At 41.0% G+C, this 24,820-nt stretch overlaps 1 protein-coding gene across 2 annotated transcripts; it reads left to right on the top strand.

Annotated features, from left to right (window-relative positions):
• The first annotated feature begins 1,579 nt into the window (after positions 1 to 1,579).
• Positions 1,580 to 24,500, top strand: LOC103179083 (mitochondrial glutamate carrier 1-like). Of its 2 annotated transcripts, XM_042341999.1 has the most exons (10): positions 1,580 to 1,820; positions 10,810 to 10,916; positions 11,321 to 11,446; positions 11,565 to 11,620; positions 15,768 to 15,858; positions 19,583 to 19,701; positions 19,870 to 20,062; positions 20,592 to 20,746; positions 21,399 to 21,474; positions 22,364 to 24,500. In XM_042341999.1, exons 2-10 carry the CDS (start codon positions 10,897 to 10,899, stop codon positions 22,515 to 22,517), a joined length of 990 nt encoding a protein of 329 aa, XP_042197933.1. In that variant the 5' UTR covers positions 1,580 to 1,820; positions 10,810 to 10,896; the 3' UTR covers positions 22,518 to 24,500.
• Positions 24,501 to 24,820: the final 320 nt, after the last annotated feature.

A 24,820-nucleotide genomic window follows, 5' to 3' on the forward strand; every position in this document is an offset into this window, starting at 1 on the left:
AGATTGAAAATGACCAATTTATTACTGTTTTTTGTTTTGGAGGGATTATTATTAGGCTCCGTGTGGAGTAAGGAAACTTGCCCAAGGTTTCGCCCTCTGCCTGGAATTGAACTCAGGTCTCTCGCACTCAGCAAGTGCTGAGCAAGTGCTCTACAGTGCCTTTAAGGAGACAAGGGAGGGAGCGAGGCGAAGGGAATGTGGGATGGAAGACCTGGATTTGATTCCTGGGCAGGATGAAACGTTGGGCAAATTTCCTTACTTCACACACAAATGCCCGTTTACCTAGCAGTAAGTAGGAACACGGTTCTTAGTCGATTGGAGGACTGCTTTTCCAGGGGTTAATAAGCCCGCAAAAAAAAAAAATCTTTTGAGACGTCACAAAGACAGTAATCCTTGCATTTAATATAGTGCCTTATCATGTCGTTGAGACATCTCAAAGGGCTTCACAGAATATACTGTAAAGTGAATTGACTATATTTTGTGGGCAAACGTGGCAGCCAATTGGTCCCACAAATGGTCATGGATTGAGTGACCAAATAATGTATTAATTTTTTTTTGAAGGGATTTATTAACCCCTGGAAATGCGATCCACCAATCGACTGATAACCAGACGCCTGCTTCCTGCTGGATAACTGAGAGGCGCGAGGAGTAAGGAAACCTGCCTACGGTTTCGCCCCCGCCCAGGAATTAAATGCGTCCCGACTCCCAGGGAGTGTGGGGGGGGGGGTCGGCCCCGGACACGGGGAAGCTTCCGACGCCGAGGCGAGGCGGCAGCAATTACCGCACCCTCAGCCCGACCGGCGGACGGGCGCCGCGGGCCTTTCGGGTCGGGAGAGCGGGTCCCGAGCCGAGGCGCCGGGCAGGCGCGGTGATGGGCTGTCCCGCGCGTGGTCAGAGGCCCGTTTGCCGCCGCCGCCGCCTTCCCCCCCAAACAAACCCCCACACCCCCAATTCATAGTCAAGGTGCAACAAGGCGCCGCGTCAAATACAAGGATTATTGTTATGATTATTATTGTTATGATGATGAGGATGATGATGATTAATGAAAGGAACCGCGAGGGATTGGATCACCCGGTCCGGACCGCTCGCTCGCTCACTCGCGCGCGCGCGCAACTAACCGCCCCTCAGGCGCCGGCGGCCGAAGCTTCTGGCAATAACGACGACCCCCGGATTTCAAATCGTGGTCACGCGCCGCGGGCCGCTGCGCTGTGATTGGTCGACGCCGGACGACCGTTATCCGCTCGCGGGGGTTTCCATTGGTCGAGCGCTGTCACCGCTTCCCGCCCGCCCGCCTCCCCTCACAACCCTCCCCCCCACCCACCCTCCCTCCCTCCCCCCCCCCCCGGCTATCTCCCGCCCCATCCATCCCTCGTCCACCACCCGCTTCTTCTTCTTCTTCTTCTTCTCTGTCGCTCGCACGAGGTCGTCGTTCCTTCGAAAGTCTCTCCCCTCCCGCGATCACCGGCCCACTCCAACCCAGCGCCCGAAGCAGCGCCGAGCCGTTAACATCACAACCCCCCCCCGCGCCCGCACCACCACCCCCACCCACACCCTCCAACCCCGCGCCTCAAGCGGCCCCAACCCCAGCTCCACCCCCGCCCGAGCCGCCGAATCACAACCCTTCAACCCGCGCCTAAAGCAGCCCCGAGCCCAGCTCCGAACCGCCACATCACAACACCCCCCCACACACACACACACACAACCCCCGCGCCCAAAGCAGCCCCGAGCTCAGACCGACACCAACGTCGTAGCACCAGCCCCAGCACCGGCGACAACCGAGCCGCCCCCGCCGCAGTCATCCACCAGCAGCCGCCGAAGCGGTGAGTTAAGGCGCGGCGCCCCGGGTTTTGGGCGGCCCCGAATGAATGAACGCGGCGGCCATTTGTTCTGGAGGAAGCCGAGAGTCGGTCCAGTGTTGCGGAGCGCGTGGGGTTCTCGACTCGGGGGCTCGAGGGCCGGAGTCCCTTCGGGGCTGCCGGTGCGCACAGCCTCACGCGCGCGGCGGGGGGGGACACGGGGAGGCCGAGCTTTGCTGCTTCTCGTTCCCGACTGTCTGGGACCGGCTGTTGTACCCTTTGAGTTTAATGCCCCCTCTCCCCCCCCCAACCCCCCCCCAAAAAAAAACCCCAAACATAATTTTAGGATGACCCGAACGGTTAGACGGTGCTTTCGGGTTGAGCACATTGCTGCCCCCCCCCCCCCCGGGGCGATGACCCTATTCACCGGCCATTTTGTTTTGCCGACGTTGCTTTTTACTTGAGAAGTGGACTTGGTTGTGTGCGCGCGACAATTGCGACCGCTTCCTCGCCCCGAGCCCCATGGGTTCAAAAATCTATGAGCTCGTCGAGGATGTGGTGTTTCTCGGTCCCGTGTCGAGGCTCCTTCTTTGGTGTTTGTGTTTTTTCTCTTTAGTTTAAGTGGCAAGCTGCGCAATTGNTTTTTTTTGAGTATTGCGGGGTTTTGTGTCCAGTTCTTAAGGGACTCGTCTTTGGGAAGGTAGTACAGAGGTCCTCCAATAAAGTGATGCAATAGTTAGAGGTTTTATTTCTCGTTGGGAGACGGGAGGAGCTGAGGCTGTTTTCACTGGAAATCGAGGTGCTCAACATTACACGAGGGTAAATGGGGAGAAGCCTTCCACGCGTTGATGAGTTGGCAACTGGGGTTTGGTAAATTTTCAGTCGTTGCCCCCAAAAAGGAAAGATCCACGTTTCTTTTTATTGGAACCGAAATGGTGATTAATATAGAATCCACAAAAGCTTTTGAAAGGCGGTTAGGCGCATTTTTCAAAAAGGAAAAAAAGGTATGGGAGAGGGCAGATATTGTAGGGCAGATAATACAAAGGTATTGTAGGTCTCAGTGGAGGGCTCTTACAGAGCTCCTTCTGTGCTGTAGGATTCTATGATTCTATTCCAGTTGATTAAATCTGGCAGCGAAGGTTGTTGCCGCTTCTCAGCTACATTGATAGACTTTGGCCACGTCAGTTGAACGTTATTGTTTGGCCCTAAGCAGCCATTTAATAATTGCAGGCTTTGTTCTGGGTTGCCTTGACATTTGGCACGGGATAAGGGACAGCAAAGTGGATTTTTTCAGATGAAGAAGGGAAATAAAGTAGAATGCTGTATTAAGGTTCAAGGGTAAGTTGCAAAGGAAGGGAAAATGACTTGTAATAAAATGATTCTTGCATTTGTTAAAGCATCTTTAGGATTTTATTGTAAAGTATAGTGATTATTTTGTAGGCAAACGAGCAGTCATTTTACACTTAGCAATGTTCTACAAACGATGTCCTGAAGTGAATAACCAAATCTATCTGGGAGGATATTGGCTAGGACATTGGAAGGAAATTTTCATAATTCATGACTTGGTTTTCAGTAATCCTGAGTATTTTCTTGATGGGAGAGTATTCCCTTCATAATTAGACTGAGCACTATGTTGACTATAACCTGTTTGGGGACTAAATTCAACATGACACATGAACAGGATAGTGGCTTTGGGAAGGGTAATGGCCCTACATTGTTAAAGCCTATTAGAGCTGATATTGTGTTTCAGATAGTTGCCAGTTTGTGCCCAACTCTGAAGCTGCCAAAGAGCAGTAATTTGAGAATGCAGTTCAGGTTAGTAAACAGTAGATCTTGTAGTCAAAACATTAAAAACTTGTTTAATTTGGGGATTTTTTTCCTATTCTATCTTAAATATAATCTGAGCTAGGGATCTTAAAATAAGAGCCACACCACTTCCACATTATTTGCTTTACCAAAAATGCTCCAGTTCATTGCAAGAAACTCACATACTACATACCCATAAAATGATATCTATATGATCTGGTTCCCAGTGTTAAAAAGTGTTAGCCTTTCCTATACTGTCCATTGACTGGCTGTACAAATGTTTGCAAATCTCATTCAGACTTTCAACAGGATGCAACAACAAATTACATTTGCATTGCACCTTTCATGTCGGGAGGATGTCCCAAGGAACTGGACAGTCAGGGATTTGCACCCGAGCTGGATACTGGATGTAGTAGGACTTAATATTGCAAATGAATGTAATAAACTCTGCTCTCTGTCATCTCAAGCATCAAGTGCTTCACCTTCCCTGTGGTTGCTTCCAAAGATTAGAGGCAAAACTTTAGATGAAGATTCATTATTGCCTCCACCAGATAACCTTGGTGAAAATCAATATTTTTGTCTCCTTAGATTTAGCTGACGGCAATCCTGAATTAACTCCATGGCACTAACCAGGCCAAGCAACCTGATCTATAGTGATTCCAATGTGACACCAATTGTCATTTGGATATTGATATTTATTCTTAGCAAGGTAGAAGTAGATATTGGGGTAATTTCAAGAGGGAAATGTACCCTTTTTGATTGTGCAGTGATTGGGAATACATGAGCTGGGGTCAGAGATGGGATTTGAAGCTTTTTGAGTCCCACATATTCCTGTTTCTAATGGGCCACTTATATAATAATAATCCTTGCACTTGATAAAGCATCTTATTATATCATTGTAATGTCTCAAAGTGCTTCACAGAATCGACTGTAAAGTGAATTGCTTGTTTCGTGGGCAAAATTTATTCCACTGGAAAGAAACCTATTTCAGCTCAAGGGCAAATGATAAATCAGTCAGTTGTCAGTACAACATGCATGGAATTTCCGAGACTCAGCATGAACTGGGATTGTAAATCTTGATATGAGTGAGATTAGAGCTGATGTGAGGAAGAAGAATGGACAGTAGTCAGACATTGTGATGCAACAGTAGGATACTTATTTGCATGTGGTCACTGGAATATATTGTACAACATTCTTTGAGGATAAGGTTTCGGGCTTGATATGCCACTGTCTGCCATGTTTGTGCCTGTCGTGAACTTTCATTCTTGGTTGGATACGCCCCATCAACAATGACAAACTTCAAGCAGACACTTCCATTGAGAGAAAGGTCAATGTCAGTTTGTAGCATTCTACCAACAATTAGATGTATTTTAATGCAGTTTGACTAATTTCAGTTTCAATTTGATGCTGCTTCCATTCAGTGTATATTATATTACCACTGTAAAATTATCCCAGAATGATAAAACTTCATGGTCAGAATTTTTTTTTAAAAAAAAGGCTCTGTCGCCTAGTGGCTCTTAGTTTCACCAAGCTTTAGAGAACAAAAGTCCAGAGTTTGTGGTGGAGTTAACAGATATGAGTGAGCCGAAGTTGGCTCAAACTGTTGGGCTTCAGCCAGGGTTCTTGTTCCTGCTGAAGAATCCCTTTGAACTAAGCTACCCGAAGAAGGAAATAAGAGTTGTTGTGTGGTGAACACTACTGAGGGTGAATTAGTTTGCATAATGTTCGCATAGAGTAATTTGCTCATTTGACATGCTTGATATAATTAATACATTTCATAGGTTAGTAAAACAAATTGGGTGTTTCTAGAAGTTTAGCACAGTTGAAACATTAGTTGACACTTGCGTGTTCTTGGAGTGGCTAGTGAGCATTTCTGAACAATAGTTGCATTGCTAAGGGTGAATCATGGCTTTAAGTGACGTATAGGAAATTTTTAGACTTCAAACGAAAGCTGGAGCTTAGTTATCATTTTGATATTCAGTTTACTATCTGGAATGGTATTGTATTTAATATGACAACTTCTAAGCATGTGACAATTACCATAATGTAATGATCAGAAGGAATTCTAGCTACTGCCTCAGTGTTTAGGATCTTAATGTGTCTTTAGAGATGGTGGTACTGGAATAGGAAGAGCTCATTCAACTTGTTAACACTGTTTTGCCAAATGGATAATGACAGTTCTTTTAATTCCTGCCTTTTATCCATAACCTAATTCAGATGGCCATCAATTCAAGCCACATGTCGGGACTTTAAACTAACAGTCTAGGCTGACATTCCGATGCAATGTTGAGAGAGAGTTGCATTGTCAGAGGTACTTTAATTCAGATGAGAAATTAAGCCACGATTTTGTCTGCCTGTTCAAATGAATGTTAAAAATCCCATAGCGCTATTAGAAAACTTAAGGGAGTTAGTCCTAATGTCCTGGTCAACAATTTCCCAGATAAAAATGGTTATTCATCTCATGCCTGTTTACAAATAGTCGCTTCACTTTATAGAAACATGGTGAAGCTCTGAGATGCCATCAATTATATTGCATGCAAGGATACCTTTGATAATCAAACAGTAGGAAAAATATTTTCTGGATATGAAGAAGCATTTCACTCAAGAGGGAACATGGAATAATCTCCCAGATGAGATTGTTTTTGTGCAATAGCTTCAATTAATTCATGAAAAAAACCTGTAGATTTCCTTTAATTCTGAAATGCTGTACACTGTCCAGTGCCTTGGGACATCCTCCCGATGTGAAAGGTGCTATACAAAAGTAATCTTGTTGTTCAGGAAGATGCGATTAGCAGCTTACTTCCTAATCTCCCTCTCTTGCCGCCTACAAGTCCTACCTAAAGACCTTCCTCTTTGATCATGCCTTCGGCCACCTCCCACCCCCTTGTCCTCCTACCCTTCTGACCCCAACTCCCAGCTCAGGTCCAAAACCACTGATTGTCCAATGCCCTGGGACGTCTTTCCGACGTGAAGGGCGCTATACAAGTATAACTTGTTTTTGTTGTACTTCCCCTGATTAGATTTCCCCTGACACGATTCACAGTCATTCAGCGACACGAGGAAGCAAAGATTAATTTAAAATAAAAAGCGTAGGCTTGGCTTTGGCACAAAACAATTCTGTGGGTTGATAAGTGGCTGGTTCATGTTAAGTTATTTCCTTGAGCTGATTGTTACAATGAGCTGAAAACTGACCTCATGTCTGGAGTATTGGTGCTCTTGGATTAATAGTCCAAGGGATATGTACAAGTGTTATGGAATAGGCCTGGACCAATTCCTTCTCCAACCACTCTGACGAGATGACGTGTGTTTGGGTAAGGATGCCAGCTGCTTTCCAAGTGGGCATTCTTCTTATTATTTCTTCATATTATTTATCTTCAGAAAACCCCTTCAAGGACAAAAAGCCTTGCATCAAATTGTAGTTGGGAACTCGCATGTCTTCCTCACTGTTTCCCATGGACTGAAACCTGTTTAAGAACTTTTAAAGCATTCCAGAGGCATAGAATTACACCCAGCTTTAGCCCGTGGAACCATGGTGTTGAACATAGACGAGTGGAACATTTTTTGATTTGCTCTTGGTTTGGAAGCCACTTTTCCACAGCTCGTATAAAAATGGCTTCAGAATTTTGAATTTTCCACAATTCTGTGTGATCATAAATAATCATTATTAATTAATAATAATTTAGACACTCAATCCATGACGGGTTTGGGACACTGCTGTGTGCAATTGGCTGCCGCGTTTTGCCAGCAAAGTACACAGTCGATCCATTTTACAGTATTGTGAAGCGCTTTGAGACGTCTCAAAGACATGATGAGGCACTATATAAAATGCATGTATTATTATTAATTTTTATTGATGAACCTAGGCATCAGATTCCCAAATTACAGACTGAAGAGACATTTTCTTCAGACCATAGATGTAAATGTTTTAGTAGAAGCTTGTTTATAAATGCATGGATAAATAGTGTGTACTTCATTAATAGGCTTGTGGCACAGCATTCAGTGTACTAATCCTGGAAGCTTCGATACAGTGTTGTTAGAAATGTTTTGTAACAAAACAAAAAAATTTGTGGGTGGGTTAGGTTACTCTTAGGAAAAAGAGCTTCTTTGAGTATTTTATCTTGTTGAATGAGCTCAGTGTTTCCTCAGTTGTAACTTCCACTGTTACAGTCAAGGACAGATAATTTATTTCTGAAGATTTTTTTCAGCCAGAGAAAAATGGACTACCTCAGATGTAGGGCTCTAACTCCTTCCGCATATTAGCTACTACTCTCCAAACCCGATTTTATTATTCAATTTTTATTCCTTATTTTCTCTCCTGAGTCTTTGAATTAACCCTTTAATTTGAATGTACCAAATTTAGTGATTGGTTTTAATCAGTATATTCCGAGCTTCATCATACTTGTTTTTGGCATTAGTTGAAATAATAATTTCATGGTACTTTTAAATATTGTGAGTTAACATTTTTGTGTTGTAAGAAAATGTTACATGCATAAGAATCTAAGATTGGAATATCTAAAATATTCTGTGATTATTCTCAGTTTAGTAGTGAATCAGATTTTAGCAGAAAGTTGGTCCAGGTCTGCAGTTGAGATGGAGGACTAAGGTAATAATAATCCTTGCTTTTGATATAAAAGGTAGTAGATGTACATTGAAGCCCTACTTGGATATCATCTGGTGGAAGTGGTTTCAAGAGGCGGTTGGTGCTTTTGCTCTCCTGTCGTTAACATTTTGCACTACACTGTGCTTTTTACTTTATGGTGATAACGCCTGTTTTTGGTCATGTCTGCTGTTTTCGTTTCCTGCCCTGATTCAGCAGCGATGTCGGATGTCAAGTACATCAAAAGTTGGGTTTCATGTTCCTCTACACCAAGGGGAGGGAGAGAATTCACTCTCTGCTATATAAATACAAGTTTGGTGGTGATAAGAGAATAGATTAGTAATAAAGTCTCTGCTTACGTAGTATGGCCAATCTTATTGTGGGCATTTTGGAGTCCTGTAGCTCAGTGGTTAGAGCACTCGCTTTGCAAGTGAGAGACCGGAGTTCAATTCCAGGCAGAGGGCGAAACCTTGGGCAAGTTTCCTTACTCCACACACCTAATAATAATCCCTCCAAAAACATTTCAGGACATGTTGGCATTCTTTTTGTACAACAGCATGAAAAATTCATCCGGTACTTTAAATGGAATAGGAATATTAACATGCCCACATTACCACTTCCCCCATGTTGCTACTCCCAAAACAAATTAATGTGTTCTGACTCCATGCCAAAAATGACCTTTTGTGAGCTGCCTGGAATAATCCTGTTTTAAAGAAAACTGAGGACATTGATTATACTTTGTTTGAGCCACATTTTGTTTTTGTAAAATAATGTTTCTGCAAATTGATCCAGAGGACTAAATATTATAAATTTGCAGGCCTTCCCATTTACATTCTCAAAAATAAATGCAGAATAAAATGCAATTGCCACGTCTGTCTGTAGATATGTTTTAAAAGTGAAGAACCAAACTGAAGTGTGTGGTTTCTGATTCTGACTGCATAGGCCAGTATTCATTCATTCATGCCTGAATTGGAAACTTCTCTAACGATTAGATTAACTAACAAAGATCAGTATAGGAAAATTTTGACACAAATAATTTATAACCAGGTACTTCATTTTCCACATAATTCAGTTTATTATGAAACAGTTAGGATACAAATGTTTACTTGTCTGGCAATGTAGAGCCACCTCAAACTCTAGCTATTTTACTTCTGATAATTGTATGGTTGAAATCTTTGTGAAGGCTTTTCACAATTCAATTATCTACAACAACATTCATAGATTTGTGGAGTCCTGTACGTCAGTGGTTAGAGCACTTGCACTTGCCTGTACTTGCCTTGGTTCAATTCCCAGCAGGGCGAAACCTTGGGCAAGTTTCCTTATTCTACATGCCTGAAGCCTTTCATGGCCTCGCTCCACCCTACCTCTGTGATCTCCTAACCAACCCGCCCGCTCCCTCCACTCAGCCGGCTCCGGCCTGCTCCACGTCCCCCCCCCCGCACCACTATTGGTGGGAGAGCCTTCAGCCACTCTGCCCCCAACCTCTGGAATTCCATCCCCCAATCACTCCGCCTTGCCCGCTCCTTAGCCTCCTTCAAGTCCAGCCTCAAATCCCTCAAGAAAAAGCAAAGAAAACTAATAATTGTGGTCACTCAATCTACGACTGTTTGTGGGACACTGTTGTGTGCAATTAGCTGCTGAGTTTCACTCACAAATATACAGTCAATTCACTTTACAGTATATTCTGTGAAGCACTTTGAGACGTCTCAAAGACGTGAAAAGCGCTACATCAAATGCAAGATTATTATTAGATTCAATGATTTCTGCTTGTTGACACTGGTAGCGTGTGTTTCGCTTTCTGCTGTGGCGAGGCCTATGACCATAGCCTCTATAGAACATAAACAACCCAATTTAGAAAAGTTGCAGAAGGAAAATGTACTGGCGAATCTTAAATTATTTTGTTTCTCCTAAGAAATTTTTAAACCATAGCTCCTTTTTAATAAAATGTTTCTTTCTGTTTTGTGTGTGAACATAGTTTACAAATTGCAAAATTTTACTGAAAGCTGTTATAAATAGCATGAGCAACTGTAGGCAAATTACTCCACATTTGTTTAAAGCTTTTATTCAGCTGAACCTATGGTTGACGTGAGAAATGTATGTAAATGTTTATTCAAGGGAGCTACTGTCTTGTTTAATGATGTAGATTGTTCAAGGATTCATAAAAGCCCAGGAATTGACCATAGAATTTAATTGAATAATTACATCTCTTAAAATTCACAAAATATAATGGCCAAGATCAGTTGTGTCTTGACGCAAAGTGATTCACAATTTGTGTAGGTGATAGCTGAAGCCAAGAGGATAGTGTTTTTAAGGAAAAAAAGCAAAATTATTTTTAAGCACCTATCTCAAAATATAACTAAACCTTCAGCTAAACTCTGAGCTGGTAGTTGATTAAGGATCTTGTCACAGGTAGATGTTTTTGCTCCAGGCATTCTGTAAAAATTGAGCTAACTCAGAATGGAATTTTACTGTATTCTGTCACGTGCAGCCATCGAGTGAATGGTGATTCAAACCCGATTAGTAATATGCCTGAGACTCTCCCTGACGATGACCTCATCACACTCTATATAAAACAACCTCAATAATCAAAAGTTTCACTTTGTCTTACAGAATCAAAGGTGAACATTGACTTGTGTAGCTCGTATAAAAACTCCTGAGGATCACCTAGGTTTTACATATTTTTGAAGAAATTTGAAGATGTCCAACAGCCACATCAGGTACATTTTCAGCTTGTATCAAAGGTTTATCCCAGGTTAATTTCAGGCTAAAATATATGAATTAAGAACTGTACTGTTATACTCAAAGATGGAAAGTGCTTTCTATTTTTTTCCTCCTTGAAGGCTGCTTGGATTAGTAACTTGCGTGGGGTCAGCTTCCTGTAACCTTGCTCCTTTGTTGCTGAAGGTGGTTGTTTGCCTTGTAACAGCTGAATTTAAGTAAGACTTTGCCTTCAGTAAGACTTTGATCTCCCTGCTGTGGAATTTGTTGAATGGAAATCGAGTTTGTGGGAAAGTTTCAACATTACTCTGTTCAGTGTTGCTCTGAAGCCTGGATTAGGCAGCTGATTTTCAGTGCGTACAATCTATTCTATAATTGACAGTATTACTCATTTATTCCACAGCCTTCCAGCCAAGCTCATCAATGGTGGAGTTGCCGGACTGATTGGAGTTACATGTGTGTTTCCCATTGATCTAGCCAAGACGAGGCTTCAGAACCAGAGAAACGGGCAACGCATGTATAGCAGCATGTGGGTGATTCTATTATTGAGCTAACTTGTACATAATTGTTGACCCAGATTCTTTCAAACCTATTCCACTTCCTACGTATATATTTTCAACAGACTTTTATTTATCCCTGTATTTTAGGATGGACTGTTTGATTAAGACTGTGCGCTCCGAAGGCTATTTTGGAATGTATCGAGGTAAGAATTGAGGTTCCCCTCTGCTCTCTAGCATTTGTGCTAGTCTGCAGTATGTACATAAAACCGGTCTGTAAATGCCTAATTTTGTTTGTCTTGTTTATGGTTGCTACTACAGTGTCACTAATCTAGCTTCCCTCAATCTAATTAGATTTATGCAATTAGGTTTTAGTTTTGAATGTGGTATTCCAGAATTCCACATATTCAAAAGTTTATGGAAAATCCTGAATTAGATGCTATTAAACAACTAAATACGAAACTAAGAACCAAATTGAAATGTTTTGAGTATTTGAGAGGATTATACATTGCCAAGTTTAAGTCATTTGCAACATACCGAGCAAGCATTGTAATTTCAGTCTTGATTTGGTTATAGTTTTACCTACTTCTTGGAACCCAAATTTCAAAATGAAAAATATATTGGATCTTTAACAAAACACCAGAAAATTGTAAAAGGCAGTTTAATGTGGTATAGCAGCATCAGCCATCACCATCCGTTGCTGTTTTGGGCAGGTAGTGAGCTTCAGCCTGGAGGTCTGGTAGATTTGTATAGTAAGAGACGTGTTCTCATGAAATGAGTGTTCCTGGTCATGGATATAATTATGTTCTTGTATCTTTTGTTTAACTTAAATGCGTTGTATTGTTCTCAGTCATATTGCCACCAATTTAGCTTAAGCAGGTTACTTTCATTGGTATGTGAGGAGCGGTAGCATTTGTATAGTGCCTTTCATTTTGAGACAACACCACCAGCAGCAGCAACTAATTGCACTTGTATAGTAATTCTCATATCGGAAGAACATCCCAGGATGCTTGATAGTCACAGTACTTCAGTTTGCTTTAGCTTCATATACTGTTAGCAGGAACTAGGATATTGTGATATTGGCTTCAGTAATATCCAATGGCATTAGAGAAGTAGCCATTGGTGTCTGAAAAGTGGTACGAAAACAGTGACATAGAATTAAATTTACCTTGAATTCATTGGTACAGAATAAAACTGATATCAACTTAAACTGCAAGTGTGAGAGAAGGGAGTTCCATTTCCCAAGTGGCTGGACTGTCTAGGGTTTGCACCTGAGCTGGGGGCAGGTGGGGGAAAACATAGCCAAAATTGCAGTCAAAGAGAAAGGTCCTTGAAGAAGGGAAGGGGTGGGTATAGAGATTCATTGGGTGTATGGTGTCTGCTGCTTTTATTAGCTCACTGGATTTTGTGCTTATCTGGCACTTGAAACTACACTTCATCTTAATTCTGAAGTTATATTTTTATTTCTTGAACGGTCTAATAATTTATGATTAACCTATTCAAATAATAGAATGGTGCAAACCTAATGGGGATTAGTCCAACATGTAGATAGATTGTCCGATTGTAAATGAAGGGCCAGCTATTTTATTAACTTCTTCTGTGAAAGTCTGCACCTGCCTCGATGCATATTGCTGAAATTCAGCAATTTGACTGTAGATCAATAGCACGAGCAACCATGGCCAGGAATATGAAGTCTCTAGAAGGCACGTCTGTTTTGTTGAGTTTAGGAGTTAGAAAATTATATCCTGTCGATGTTAAATTTAATGCAAACGGAATGGAGACAATTTTGCAGATATTAATACCAAGTGTCCACTGCAAAAACTCTTGGAGGAAATGCTGTTGTTTGCATCTGTGTTTTTCATGTTACAGACGGTCGCCTTGGATATTGAGGGCTAGCCGATCTGGCGAAGCCACGATGGAGCAAATCATTAAATGGTTCTTACAGTACTACTTATTATTGTAATTAGGATCAATTTCATTTATCTATTTTGTCGGTATTGCTTTTTTTAAAAAAAATAAGGATTCTCTCTCTACTTGCTTTTCTCATTGCTAAGAACTGTATTTTTCTCTATTTGGTGTTCTTTCATTCATCATAACCTCTGTACTGACTGAAGGTACCTTTCTGATGTTCTCAGTCTGCGAAGACTCCTTGAAATCTTTGACAATCTTAAATCCACTCTTGAGTTTGGCAGGTGGTTTTAGATTTGGAGTGGAATGTTTGGGGTTTATCCAAATCATAACTTGAGAATTTGCTGTGTTAATTGTCATTTTAGAGATTTGCAAGTCAGTCTATTTGTAAATTTTATATCTGTTAATTGTAGATTCATAATTCACTTGAAATACCTGATATATCACAGTTTGCACTTATATGATGCCTTAAGCACTTCACACAGCTTACTGGGGCGGTGGGCGGAAGGGGGGGTGAGGGGGCAAGGAAACCAAAAGAGCAATTGAAAAGATCTTTAAAGGCTGGATTTAAAGGTACGGATAGAAGGACAAGGCAGGGGGACCAGAGATCAAAGGCAGAATGGCTGAAAGCTCATCGTCGATGATGAGGTGAATCGGGTGGAAGTTATACAATGGACTGGTGAACAGAGGGAGAGGCAGAGGTGGTAGAGCTGTAGGAGATGGCTGAGGCAGTGGAGTGATTTGAAAGTGAAGACCGGGACCTTGAATTCAGTCTGCTTGGGGATGGGAGCCAGTGGAGCCGAGTGAGAAAGCCAGGGATGGTTTGCGGCTCCTTGCATGGGAGAGGGTATGTTCTGGATAGTCTGCAATTTGTGTAGGGAGAAGTTGGGGATTATAGCAATTAGAATGATCAAGCCTGGACATATTGAAGGTGTGGTTATAAACCTTTATTAAAAAAGCACTGCAACTTTTTAGTCTAAAATAAAGGTTATGTGTAAAGGCCAAACTTCTTTATTCTGAGTGCTATGCAGGTATCTTCAAATTGATAAGAATGTTTGATTATGCTTCTTGGATTAGTTTCTCAGGGGTTACTTTAGTTTGTGTTCAGTTTCATCAGAACGATCTTAACACTGAAGCCTTGTTTTTCATTGGAAAGCCATAAAAAAAAGCTAAGTGGGTTGAACTTTCCAAGTCTAAATTTCATGGAGTCATCGTTTATTTCAGTAGTGGTGTTCCCTTTCTTTAGTGCTGTCAACTTGCTTAGCTCTTAACATTCTGCTTAATGGATGCAATTCTCAAAATGGTGCACATTTTAAATCTGCATGTAGTATTGTTTATAATACATTCCATTACCTCTCACAACCCTTTTCTGCCCTCTGTTCTCCTGTTGTAGAATTTCCTCCGTCTTATAAATTTTCATTCTTAATTTGTGGTAAATATTTTATTTTAAATCTATCCTTTTTTTAACCTGGTTTAGCTTAACGATTGGTCTTTTGCAAAAAAAAAACCCCTGAAATTCATCACTTTTGAAGGAGCTGTGCTTTGAGTTACAAGTCTGTTTAATTTGATGTTGCCCAGATGTCCAGTCTGATCATCCAGAGTTCCTCAATAATTCCAGGCATTCTCTAGAAATCGTGGGAATATCCACATTAAATATCCCGATTTGCCCTATAATCTTCCTCTCTATCCACTGAAAATACACATTTTCAGCTGAAGGGGATGTTTGTTCTACAGATGTTAGACCTATTTGAATTAACAGAGGCTGTTTTTTTAATAGCTGAGCCCAGTACTCGCCATCTTACAAGGAAGACTTAAATTCGTGATTAGGAGCAGAAACTCGGCTTTTTCTTTCCCCGGATAAAGGGTTTCCGGAAAACTAGTCTTCCCTACTGCTATCCTGACCCAAATCCAGCTATTTCAGCACAGCTTGATTAACTTTGCCTGAGTGCTACATTGACTGAGCTGTTAGGTGAGAAGCAAAGTACATTTGATTTGACTGTTAATTTATTTTGCAACCAGTACAGGAATATTTTATTTTTCTCTAAATCTTGTGTGCGCACTTCACATTTTATTGAAGATAAATTTGCCCCAAAATTACCTTTCAATGAGTCTTGTTAGAGACAAGTTCTTTTGTTGTGATTTTGTCCAAACTAAAGTGGGTCAACACTTTGCCATGTATTTTTTTTGCACCTAGAAGAATATCTGTTATAAGAGTTGTGATTTGTGACATTGTGAGTTATTCTCCCTAATGTAGGGCTGTGAAGTTCCCGCAAATTCTTGCAGTGATAATAAAGCTGCAAAAGGTCAATCTAGTATGCTGAGACCAGGAAAAAAGGATCTTTAAAAATATGTATAGTACTGTTTTATTGTCAAAACCTTTAATATTTTGCATAGCTATAGAATCTGATGAGCAGCAATATCATGAGGTTCGTTTTTCTCCTGTAGGTGCGGCTGTGAACCTGACATTGGTAACCCCTGAGAAAGCAATTAAACTCGCTGCAAATGACTTTTTTCGGCAATGGTTGTCTAAAGATGGGTACGTGTGTGTGTGTGTGTATATAGTACTGTTTTATATAGTTCCTGCTTGGGTCCAAATCCCTGACTGACCAACACCTTGGGCATCCTCCCAACGCTTCTCATTGTGTGCTCTGTTTTAAGGGTTTTTTCTTAAAGAAATTGCTTTTCCACCATGTCATATCAATATAATTGCTTACGGTGGAGCTTCATTTTCTTTTTATGCTTAAAGGTATCATGTTGGCCCATTTAGTAGCACTCTCGCCTCTTAAACCGGAAGGTTGTTGGATCAAGCCTGATGTCAGGACTTTGAAATTAGTCGGGGCTGATTCATGAACAATAAATGACGTGATAAGGTGCTATATAAAATACACCGGTTATTACAATATACTTGTATTGCATTTATAATGTCATATACCATACATTTTGTAGAGTATAACCAGGGGTGGGCAAAATACGGCACCCAGACCATATCTGGTCTGCCAAATGATTCTATCCGGCCCGTCATTGTATCTAGCAATAAAAAATTATGGTTTGTTCAGTACCAGAAAGTCACACTGCTTAGTTGTGTGCACACTCCCTTAATTGTTGAATCAGACTGCTGTCAGAAATGTATGGATCAGCAAATTTTCAAATGCGCGCACGACAACCGCAGCAATACTTTTCACTGAAAAGGACAAATGAGTTCATCAAAGAAGCGGAACATGGACGCTGAAGGCCGAATATTCAACAAAAAATGGACTTCTAAATATTTTTTTTACCAGTGTGAGTGGAAAAGCTGTGTGCTTAATTTGCAAAGAAAGTGTGGCAGTGCTCAAAGACTGCAACTTGAATCGTCATTTTGAGAGCAAACATGCTTGCAAATATAAGATAGTTTCTGCTGAAGAGAAAGGAAAAAAATGCTGATGAGATGGTTGTTCGAATGCAAAAAGAGCAAAGTGCGGTATTTAGGGGAGCACAAGATAATTAGGCCAAGTCAACATGGCTTTACAAAAGGGAAGTCATGTTTGACAAATCTCAAAGTTTTTTGAGGATATTTCCAGTAAACTAGATAAGGGTGAATCAGTGGATGTGGTCTATTTGGACTTCCAGAAGGCATTTGATAAGGTGCCACATAAAAGGTTAGTCCAAAAGATAGCCCATGGAATTGTGGGGAGCATATTAATGTGGATTGGGGAATGGTTAACGGATAGAAACAAAGAGTAGGGATAAATGGGTCCTTTTCAGATTGGCGGGATGTGAGTAGTGGAGTGCCACAAGGTTCAGTCCTTGGGGCTCAGCTATTTACCATCTACATCAACGATCTGGATGAGGACATTGAAGTTAATATATCCTAATTCACAGGTGACACAAAACTAGGAGGAAGTGTCAACCCAGAGGACGACATTAAAAAAAATGCAGCAAGACATAGATAGGTTAGGTGATTGGGCAGGTAAGTGGCAGATGAAGTATAATGTAGGGAAGTGCGAAGTCATCCACCTAAGTAGCAAAAACAGTAGAGCGGGTTATTTTTTTAGAAGGGGAGAGATTGGAATGTGTTAGCGTCCAGAGGGACTTGGGTGTCCTTGTACACCAATCACAGAAAGTTAGTCTGCAGGTGCAGCAGCAATTAGGAAGGCAGGTAGCTTTACTAGGTTAGTACCAGGGATGAAGGGGTTGAGTTATGAGGATAGGCTGACCAATTTGGGCTTATGTTCTCTAGAATGTAGAAGAATTAGAGGAGATCTTATAGAAACCGATAAGATTATCAAAGGGCACGATAGAGTAGATAGTGGGATTGTAGATTGTTTCCCCTGGTTGGAGAAACTAAAACCAGGGGTCACAGCCTTAAAATCAGAGGCCAGCCCTTTCGCACTGAACAGCACACCGTTCTCTGAGGAAGAACTTCTTCACTCAAAGGGTGGTGAATGTATGGAACTCACTACCCCAAAGGGCTGTTGACGCTCAGTCCTTGAACATATTCAAGACTGAGATAGATAGATTTCTTATTGCAAAAGGGATTAAAGGATATGGGGATAAGGCAGGGTCAGGTTATTAGCTGGATCAGCCATGATTGAATGGCGAGGCAGGCTCAAAGGGCTGGATGGCCTGCTCCTGCATGTTATGTTAAAGCATTTTCACAAAACAATTTGGTTCCCAGAATGAGTGAGTTATGTGATTGCACACAAAATCGCCAAGAACAGCACACCATTCTCTGAAGGAGAATTTATAAAGGAATGTATGGTTGACTCTGCCTCGATTTTATGCCCAGACAAGAAAAAATAGTTTAAGAACATTAGCTTGTCAAGGTGAATTATGTGTTGAGACGTGTCGAGGATGTCTCTGAGAACCTGTATCTGCAGTTAAAAAATAAAGTAAGCAATTTTGCATGTTTTTCACTGACATTCGAGAGAGAGATGTCAAAGACACAGCCCAGTTGATAATTTTTATTCGAGGTATCACCAAACATTTTGAGCTCACAGAAGAATTGGCATCAATACAGTCGGTGAAAGATACGACGACTGGAGAAGACTTTTTGAAGGCAGTAAATAAGTGTATCTTAAAATTAGGAGTGGAGTGGAAAAAATTGGTGAATGTGACCACCGATGGAAGCCCAAACCTGACGGGCAAAAGTGTTGGGTTACTGAAAAGAATTCAAGATTAAGTCAAAGAAACAAATCCAGAACAGAATATTGTTTTTCTACATTGCATTATCCACCAAGAGGTCCTCTGTAAGAGTGTTCTAAAACTAAGCAATGTCACAGTTATGAAAGTGATCCAACTACATTCGAGCAAGAGGATTAAACCACAAGCAATTTGTCACTCTGCTTGAGGAATTGGAATCTGAGCACACGGATGTAAGATGGCTTAGTTTAGGAAGGGTCTTGAAAAGAGTGTGGGAACTGAGAGCAGAGATCGATTTATTTTTGGACATGAAACAAAAAGATTCGGATTTCCCACAGCTGAATGGTTTGAATTGGCTCTGATTTCGCATTTGCCGTTGATATCATGGGCCACATGAACAAACTGAATTCAAAACTGCAACGGAAGGGGGCCTTTGTGCACGATTTGTATTGCAGTGTCAAGTCATTTATGACAATTATTTATTTTATCGCGTCAGATAGGAAACGGGCAGTTCGCCCACTTTCCAACTTTGCAGCAGATTACTGTTTGCGATCAAAGCCTTAAAAAGTATACTTCGTCACTACTTGACTTACATACTTTGAATTTTCTCGCTGATTCCAGGATTTCAATTTGATCGAAAATGACCTGTCTTTGGTCTCTTCGCCTTTCTCATTTGATGTTGACAAAGCCTCATTTGACCTCCAACTCGAGCTTATTGACCTGCAATGTGATCCATTGCTTTCGGAGCAATTCAAATCAGTGCCGGTTCCCAGTTTTTACGCCTCTCTTAATGAATATACCTTTCCAAAAATAAAGGCATTTGCCTCTATATTAAATGTGGTCTGCGAAGCTTACCAAAACTCATGAAGTGGCCTGCCAGTCAAAATAATTGCCCACCCCTGGTATAAGCACCGGCACTAGCTGTGCCAAATGGCTTGTTATGGTGCTATACCGTATGTAATTCTATATTCTCATGTATGTGTAATACAAAATGGCTACCATGTCTTTGCAAAATGGCTGCTACATGAGGTCAAATGGATCAGGGTTTTAATCAAGTAGACAATCTTTTTAAGACTTTGGGCAAAGCCCAACACCCTTATTTCTGTTCCATGATCATGTATAATGTCCTTTCTCTGTTTCAGGAAGGGCTTGAACGTGTTTAAAGAGATGATGGCTGGCTGCGGTGCAGGCATGTGCCAGGTTGTTGTCACTACTCCCATGGAGATGCTGAAAATTCAGCTCCAAGATGCTGGTAGACTAGGTAACTGATTCTTTTTAATCAATACTTCTGCTATAATAATAAATTAACCACTTGATGTGAGAGTACAAATGAATGCTGAGCATTTTCAGACGGATTAAATGAATATACTTTTATAACAAAATAAGTATTTGCTGAGAATGCTGATTGTTTTATTCTTTTTTGCTGCAGCTCAGCAAAGGGTGGTGCTGCCTCCAAGCACTTGCACTAAGCTTGTTGCCACCAATCCAGTTTTGAGCCGGGCTTACAATGCTGGACCTGCTGCTCTCACCACTCACGTGTCTGCTACTCAAATTGCCAAGGATTTATTTTACACCCAGGGACTTCGAGGCCTGTATAAGGGATTAGGAGCCACTATTCTAAGGTAAATAAGGGTTCACTTGAGCATTTATGTCTAAATTTTGGTAAGCGGGGTGTCAGCCTGATCACACTCTCACCTCGAGTCAGAAGGTTGTAAGTTCAAGCCCCACGGCAGGACTTGGAACTTTTATAGTATGGACCATGTTGACACTAATTCAATGCTTGGGTGTGCTGCATTGTCAGAGGTGCCATCAGTTAATTGAGAATGTCTGCTTGTTCAGATGTAAAATAAAGTTTCCATGGCACTATTTGAAAACAGAAGGGAGTTTCTCCTGGTGTCCTGGCCAACAATCGCCCAGATAAATTTATTTATTAATTTTGTGACTGTTTGTGAGACATTGTTACGCTTAAATTAGTTTTGTTTGCTTATAAATTACGGTCACTACACATTACAGTATCCTTGGAAGTCATTTGAGGCCTCCTGATGTGAAAGGCATGATATCAAATTCAAGGATCATTATTATTATAACTTGTGATCTTTTAATTTTCAAAAATAAACATCTTAATCTATAAGGTGTTCCTTTTATTCACAGGGATGTTCCGTTTTCCATTATTTATTTCCCATTATTCGCTAATTTGAACAAACTTGGACAAAAATCTCCTGATGAGAAGGCTTCATTCTACCATTCATTTTTATCTGGGTGCCTAGCTGGTTCTGTGTCTGCTGTTGCTGTCAATCCTTGTGATGGTAAGTAAAACACAATCTCAAATGACTCGTTGAACATTTTCCACCAGAATTATAAGTACACTGGGCAAATTGGTGAATATTTCACAGGCTGCACAGTGAGATTTCAGAGGGAATATGTAGGGGGTAGGATGTAGGTGCAAAGTGCATCCTCCTAGCTGTTACTTTCTTTGGAATGGGGTAAAGAGGGAAGTGCTGTAGCAGGGATTGTAAAGTGTACTTTACAGAAAAACAGCCTTGGTCTTAAGCAAACATGTTTCAGTAATAGTTAATTCACTTAAAGATTTTCACTCAGCATTTACAATATTAGTAAGTAACATTTTTTGTGTGTTGACTGGTAGATCATTAAATGACTGTCCTAATGGGTTAAACATTCCTTCTGGCGTGTAAATAAATTGCTGTTATGATGTTAGATAAAGTTCCTTGATAGTGAAAACTACCATTTTAATAGGCTGTAAAGCAGCATTTGGCAAGATACCGTAAGTGCCTTGCTTATTACACTACACAAATGACTTGTTTCCTGAATAACATTAATATTCACGGAAACTTACCTGATAAGATTTGGAGCGGAAGTTACGCTGCTACTTGTGAAACTGTCTTGTTAAATCTAAATGCTGACATTGCATATGAGTTTACTTGTGGTTTTATGTTACAGTGATCAAGACAAGGTTCCAATCACTACATAGAGGTGCAAATGAAGAAACCTATAGTGGAATTGTGGATTGTGCAAGGTGAGAAAGGAACAAGCCAGATGGAGGAATGGGTTGTAATCACATCAGAGAATAAAAAGTTTAACTGAGAATTAGACTATTGGGGGGGAATCAGGTGTCTATGTAATATTTGCTGTCCAAAAACATCTAGTGGGGCTGGAGAGTAGCAATAGGTGTTCTTGGAGAATAGTGGTGATGTACGGTGCTAACCAAAGAAAGAGACTGCTCAGTACTAGGTGGAACCTGCAGACTGATTCAGAACAGGTTTCTTTGGAGGCATTATTGAGCTGAGGAAGAACTGATTTGGTGACAGTCCAAACTGAAACTGCTATTATCGGTCTTACTGTAAATGGAATTTCCGCTTAATTTGCATGTTAAACTTCAGGAAAAAAGGCCCCTTTCATCTATCTCCTGTTTAAAGGCATTAAAATCTCAACCCAAATCTGTTCTGCTTTAGATAGTCAGTGATCTAAATGCATTGATTCACTTGTCCATAAAGACATTAGTTTTAAGATAAGGCAGACTTTTAGTTTTGAGGTAATTAGGCATTTGCTCTCTTGCTTCAAGTGATTTGTTGGGCAAGTTTCCTTACTCCACAAACCTCTGTTTGCCTAGCAGTATGTAGGAACCTGGTTGTTAAGTCAATTAGCGGATTGCTTTTCCAGTGGTAATAATCCCTTCATTCATAAATAAATAATAATTTGATCACTCAATCCATGAATTTTGTGGGACACTGCTGTGTGCAATTGACTGCTGTGTTTTGCCCACAAAACATAGTCAAATCACTTTACAGTATATTCTGTGAATTGCTCTGAGATGTCTTGAAAACGTGATAAGATGCTATATCAAATGCAAGGATTATTATTGTTATTGGTTGGCTTTGAGTTTAACGCCTGCTCTTTCTGTGTAGGAAAATCTGGAAGAATGAGGGTCCTTCTGCGTTCCTGAAGGGCTCTGTCTGTCGAGCCTTGGTCATCGCACCTCTCTTTGGCATTGCACAAGTCATTTACTTTGTGGGAGTCGGAGAGTTTGTTTTAGGTTTTTCACTGTTCGAAAAGTATTAATGGCAAAGCGTCCATCCATTCCTGAGGCAGGCTTTGTGCCCACTGTGAGAAAATCAAAACTGTATGAAGAAAACTTCTGGAAAAGGAACAAAGCTGAGCTGCAGCTGTGGAGGAAAAGGTCAACTTGTGTCTGTGTTGCCTTTGACATTTCTAGACTGACTACTGTGTGATGGGGAGGAAAATGATTGGTTGGGCACCTCCTTTTTGTTTTAGAGAGGTAGATATCTTTGAGATGGTTGTGGAATGCTTGTCTTGAAATGTAAGTGAGATGATTGCTTAAGCTGAAGGGGCCAAACTGATATTTTCTTCTGCAGCTATATTGTGATGTTTATGTATACTTGTGAACCTGTGAAGAATTGCGAGAGAAGTTACAAAGATTTCACTTTTTTTTATTTGTCAAACGTCTGTCAATGGTTCTGAGCCAATCAATATGTTTACAGTAATGCAGTTTGGAAACACTGGAAGGGATGTCAGAACTAATATCACTCCAAGCAAGTGAGAGGCTTCAGTTCAGAAAAGCAATCCCTTGTTGTATTTGCACATTAAATAAATAATGGGAATTAAATTCAAGAGCACTTATTCTTGTAAGCTTTGTGGACTGGAGGAATCTCCCAATTCTGACCCGTTCTATCACTTTTCAAACCTTGACAGGCTCCCTATTGAAGAATGGATCAATTTCAAGATCCTCACACTCGTACAAATCACTTCATGCCCTGGCATCACCCTACCTCTCCGACTTGCTTACACACCACTCTTCTATTTGATCCCTTCACTCAGCTGGCTCCAGCCTCGTGCACATCCCTGTCCTATCCACTCCACGATCAGTGCTCTTAGCCTTGACTCTGGAACTCTGCTTCAATTCCTCTGCTTTGCCCCCTCCTCGTCCGTCTTCAGATCACACCTGAAGATCTTCCTCTTTTACTGTGTCTATGGTCACCTCCCACCTCTCCCTGGCTCGGTGTCAAGCTCTACCACTGTTAGGCTCTCTGACATGTTACCCTGTTTGAAGAGCACTATATAAATGCATGTTGTTTGTCAATCCTTGTGTTAAAATAACTGAATATTCACCACTACAACTTGTGAAAAGTATAGCATACATGGAACTTATACATTCCAAAGATCTAACTTAATTGATTTGGAGCAAGCCTTGACTCGCTCAGGCATATTGCTGTGTGTAGTTCTAAAACACTTACGTAAAGGCACCACTTTGATCTGTAGCCTTCTGAAATACTGTAAAGGGCACAGGAATTTTAAGCATCTGTGGGTCACAGACACTAATCATTGTGTTTTGTTTCTCCCTCTGCCTTCCCCACCCAACCCCCACCCTCTTCCATTCTGGAGCATTAAATTCTTATATTGTGGCACAGTCCAACACGGTGCTTGTTTTCCCAGCGGCTACCAGGTGAAACAATTAACTGATTAAAATCTCCTGAGTCGAAAGTTTGTTGATGTGACATCTGCTTTGGTTGTTTGAAACCAGCCACTGTGATTGCATTCCATTATAAACTATCTGAGCAGTCCTGCATGTTTTTTATGCAACCATAAGTAAGCTCAAAACTTGCTGAACTCACTTAGGATCCTTAATGATAAGGTTAAGGTTATTCCTTGAGTTTGAGGAAATACTACTATCTGTCCTACTTGAATTAAGTGTGCATTGAGGAGCAGATTGCTATACTTTCTCATCTGGGTTGTGAGAGTTAGAGAAGTGCTGTATTTTGTGGTCGATTCTTAGTGTCCCATGGTGCTTTACTGTAAACATTTGAAACATTATCAAATGATTACCTCTGGTCAATGCTTGTAACTATATGTATAGTGCCTTCTCTGCCTCCTGTAACATTGAATGGTTTACATGAAACAATCCTTTATGCTGTTCACATTTTTCAGTCAGTGATACTACGCAGTATTAGGACCACACACAAAACATTTAATCTAATATAACATGTTTACAGATTTTAATATGACAATAAATCTTGCCTTTCATAACCTTACTTTGTCTGTGTTTGACTCCTGTAAATATGCACCATATTTGGAATGATTCTCAGCTGCTACCAATGGGTTAGATGATTTTATTCATGATTTCATTTCCCTATCTTCTGCACACAGGATAAGCCATGTGATAAAATTGGTGTAGGATCATTCCTTTGGAATCCTTCTCAAACACTCTGATATGCTGCCCAGCGTGAAGGGCACTACAGGAATGCGAGTTGTGCTCTGCCCCACACTAATAATTTTGCTCTGGTTATTCACTACACCATTCATATTTTTTTTAAACTCATCAATTCTTTAACTTTTTAATTATGAAG

This window comes from Callorhinchus milii, unplaced genomic scaffold (genome assembly GCF_018977255.1).
Source record: "Callorhinchus milii isolate IMCB2004 unplaced genomic scaffold, IMCB_Cmil_1.0 Scaffold19, whole genome shotgun sequence".
Taxonomy (NCBI): domain Eukaryota; kingdom Metazoa; phylum Chordata; class Chondrichthyes; order Chimaeriformes; family Callorhinchidae; genus Callorhinchus; species Callorhinchus milii.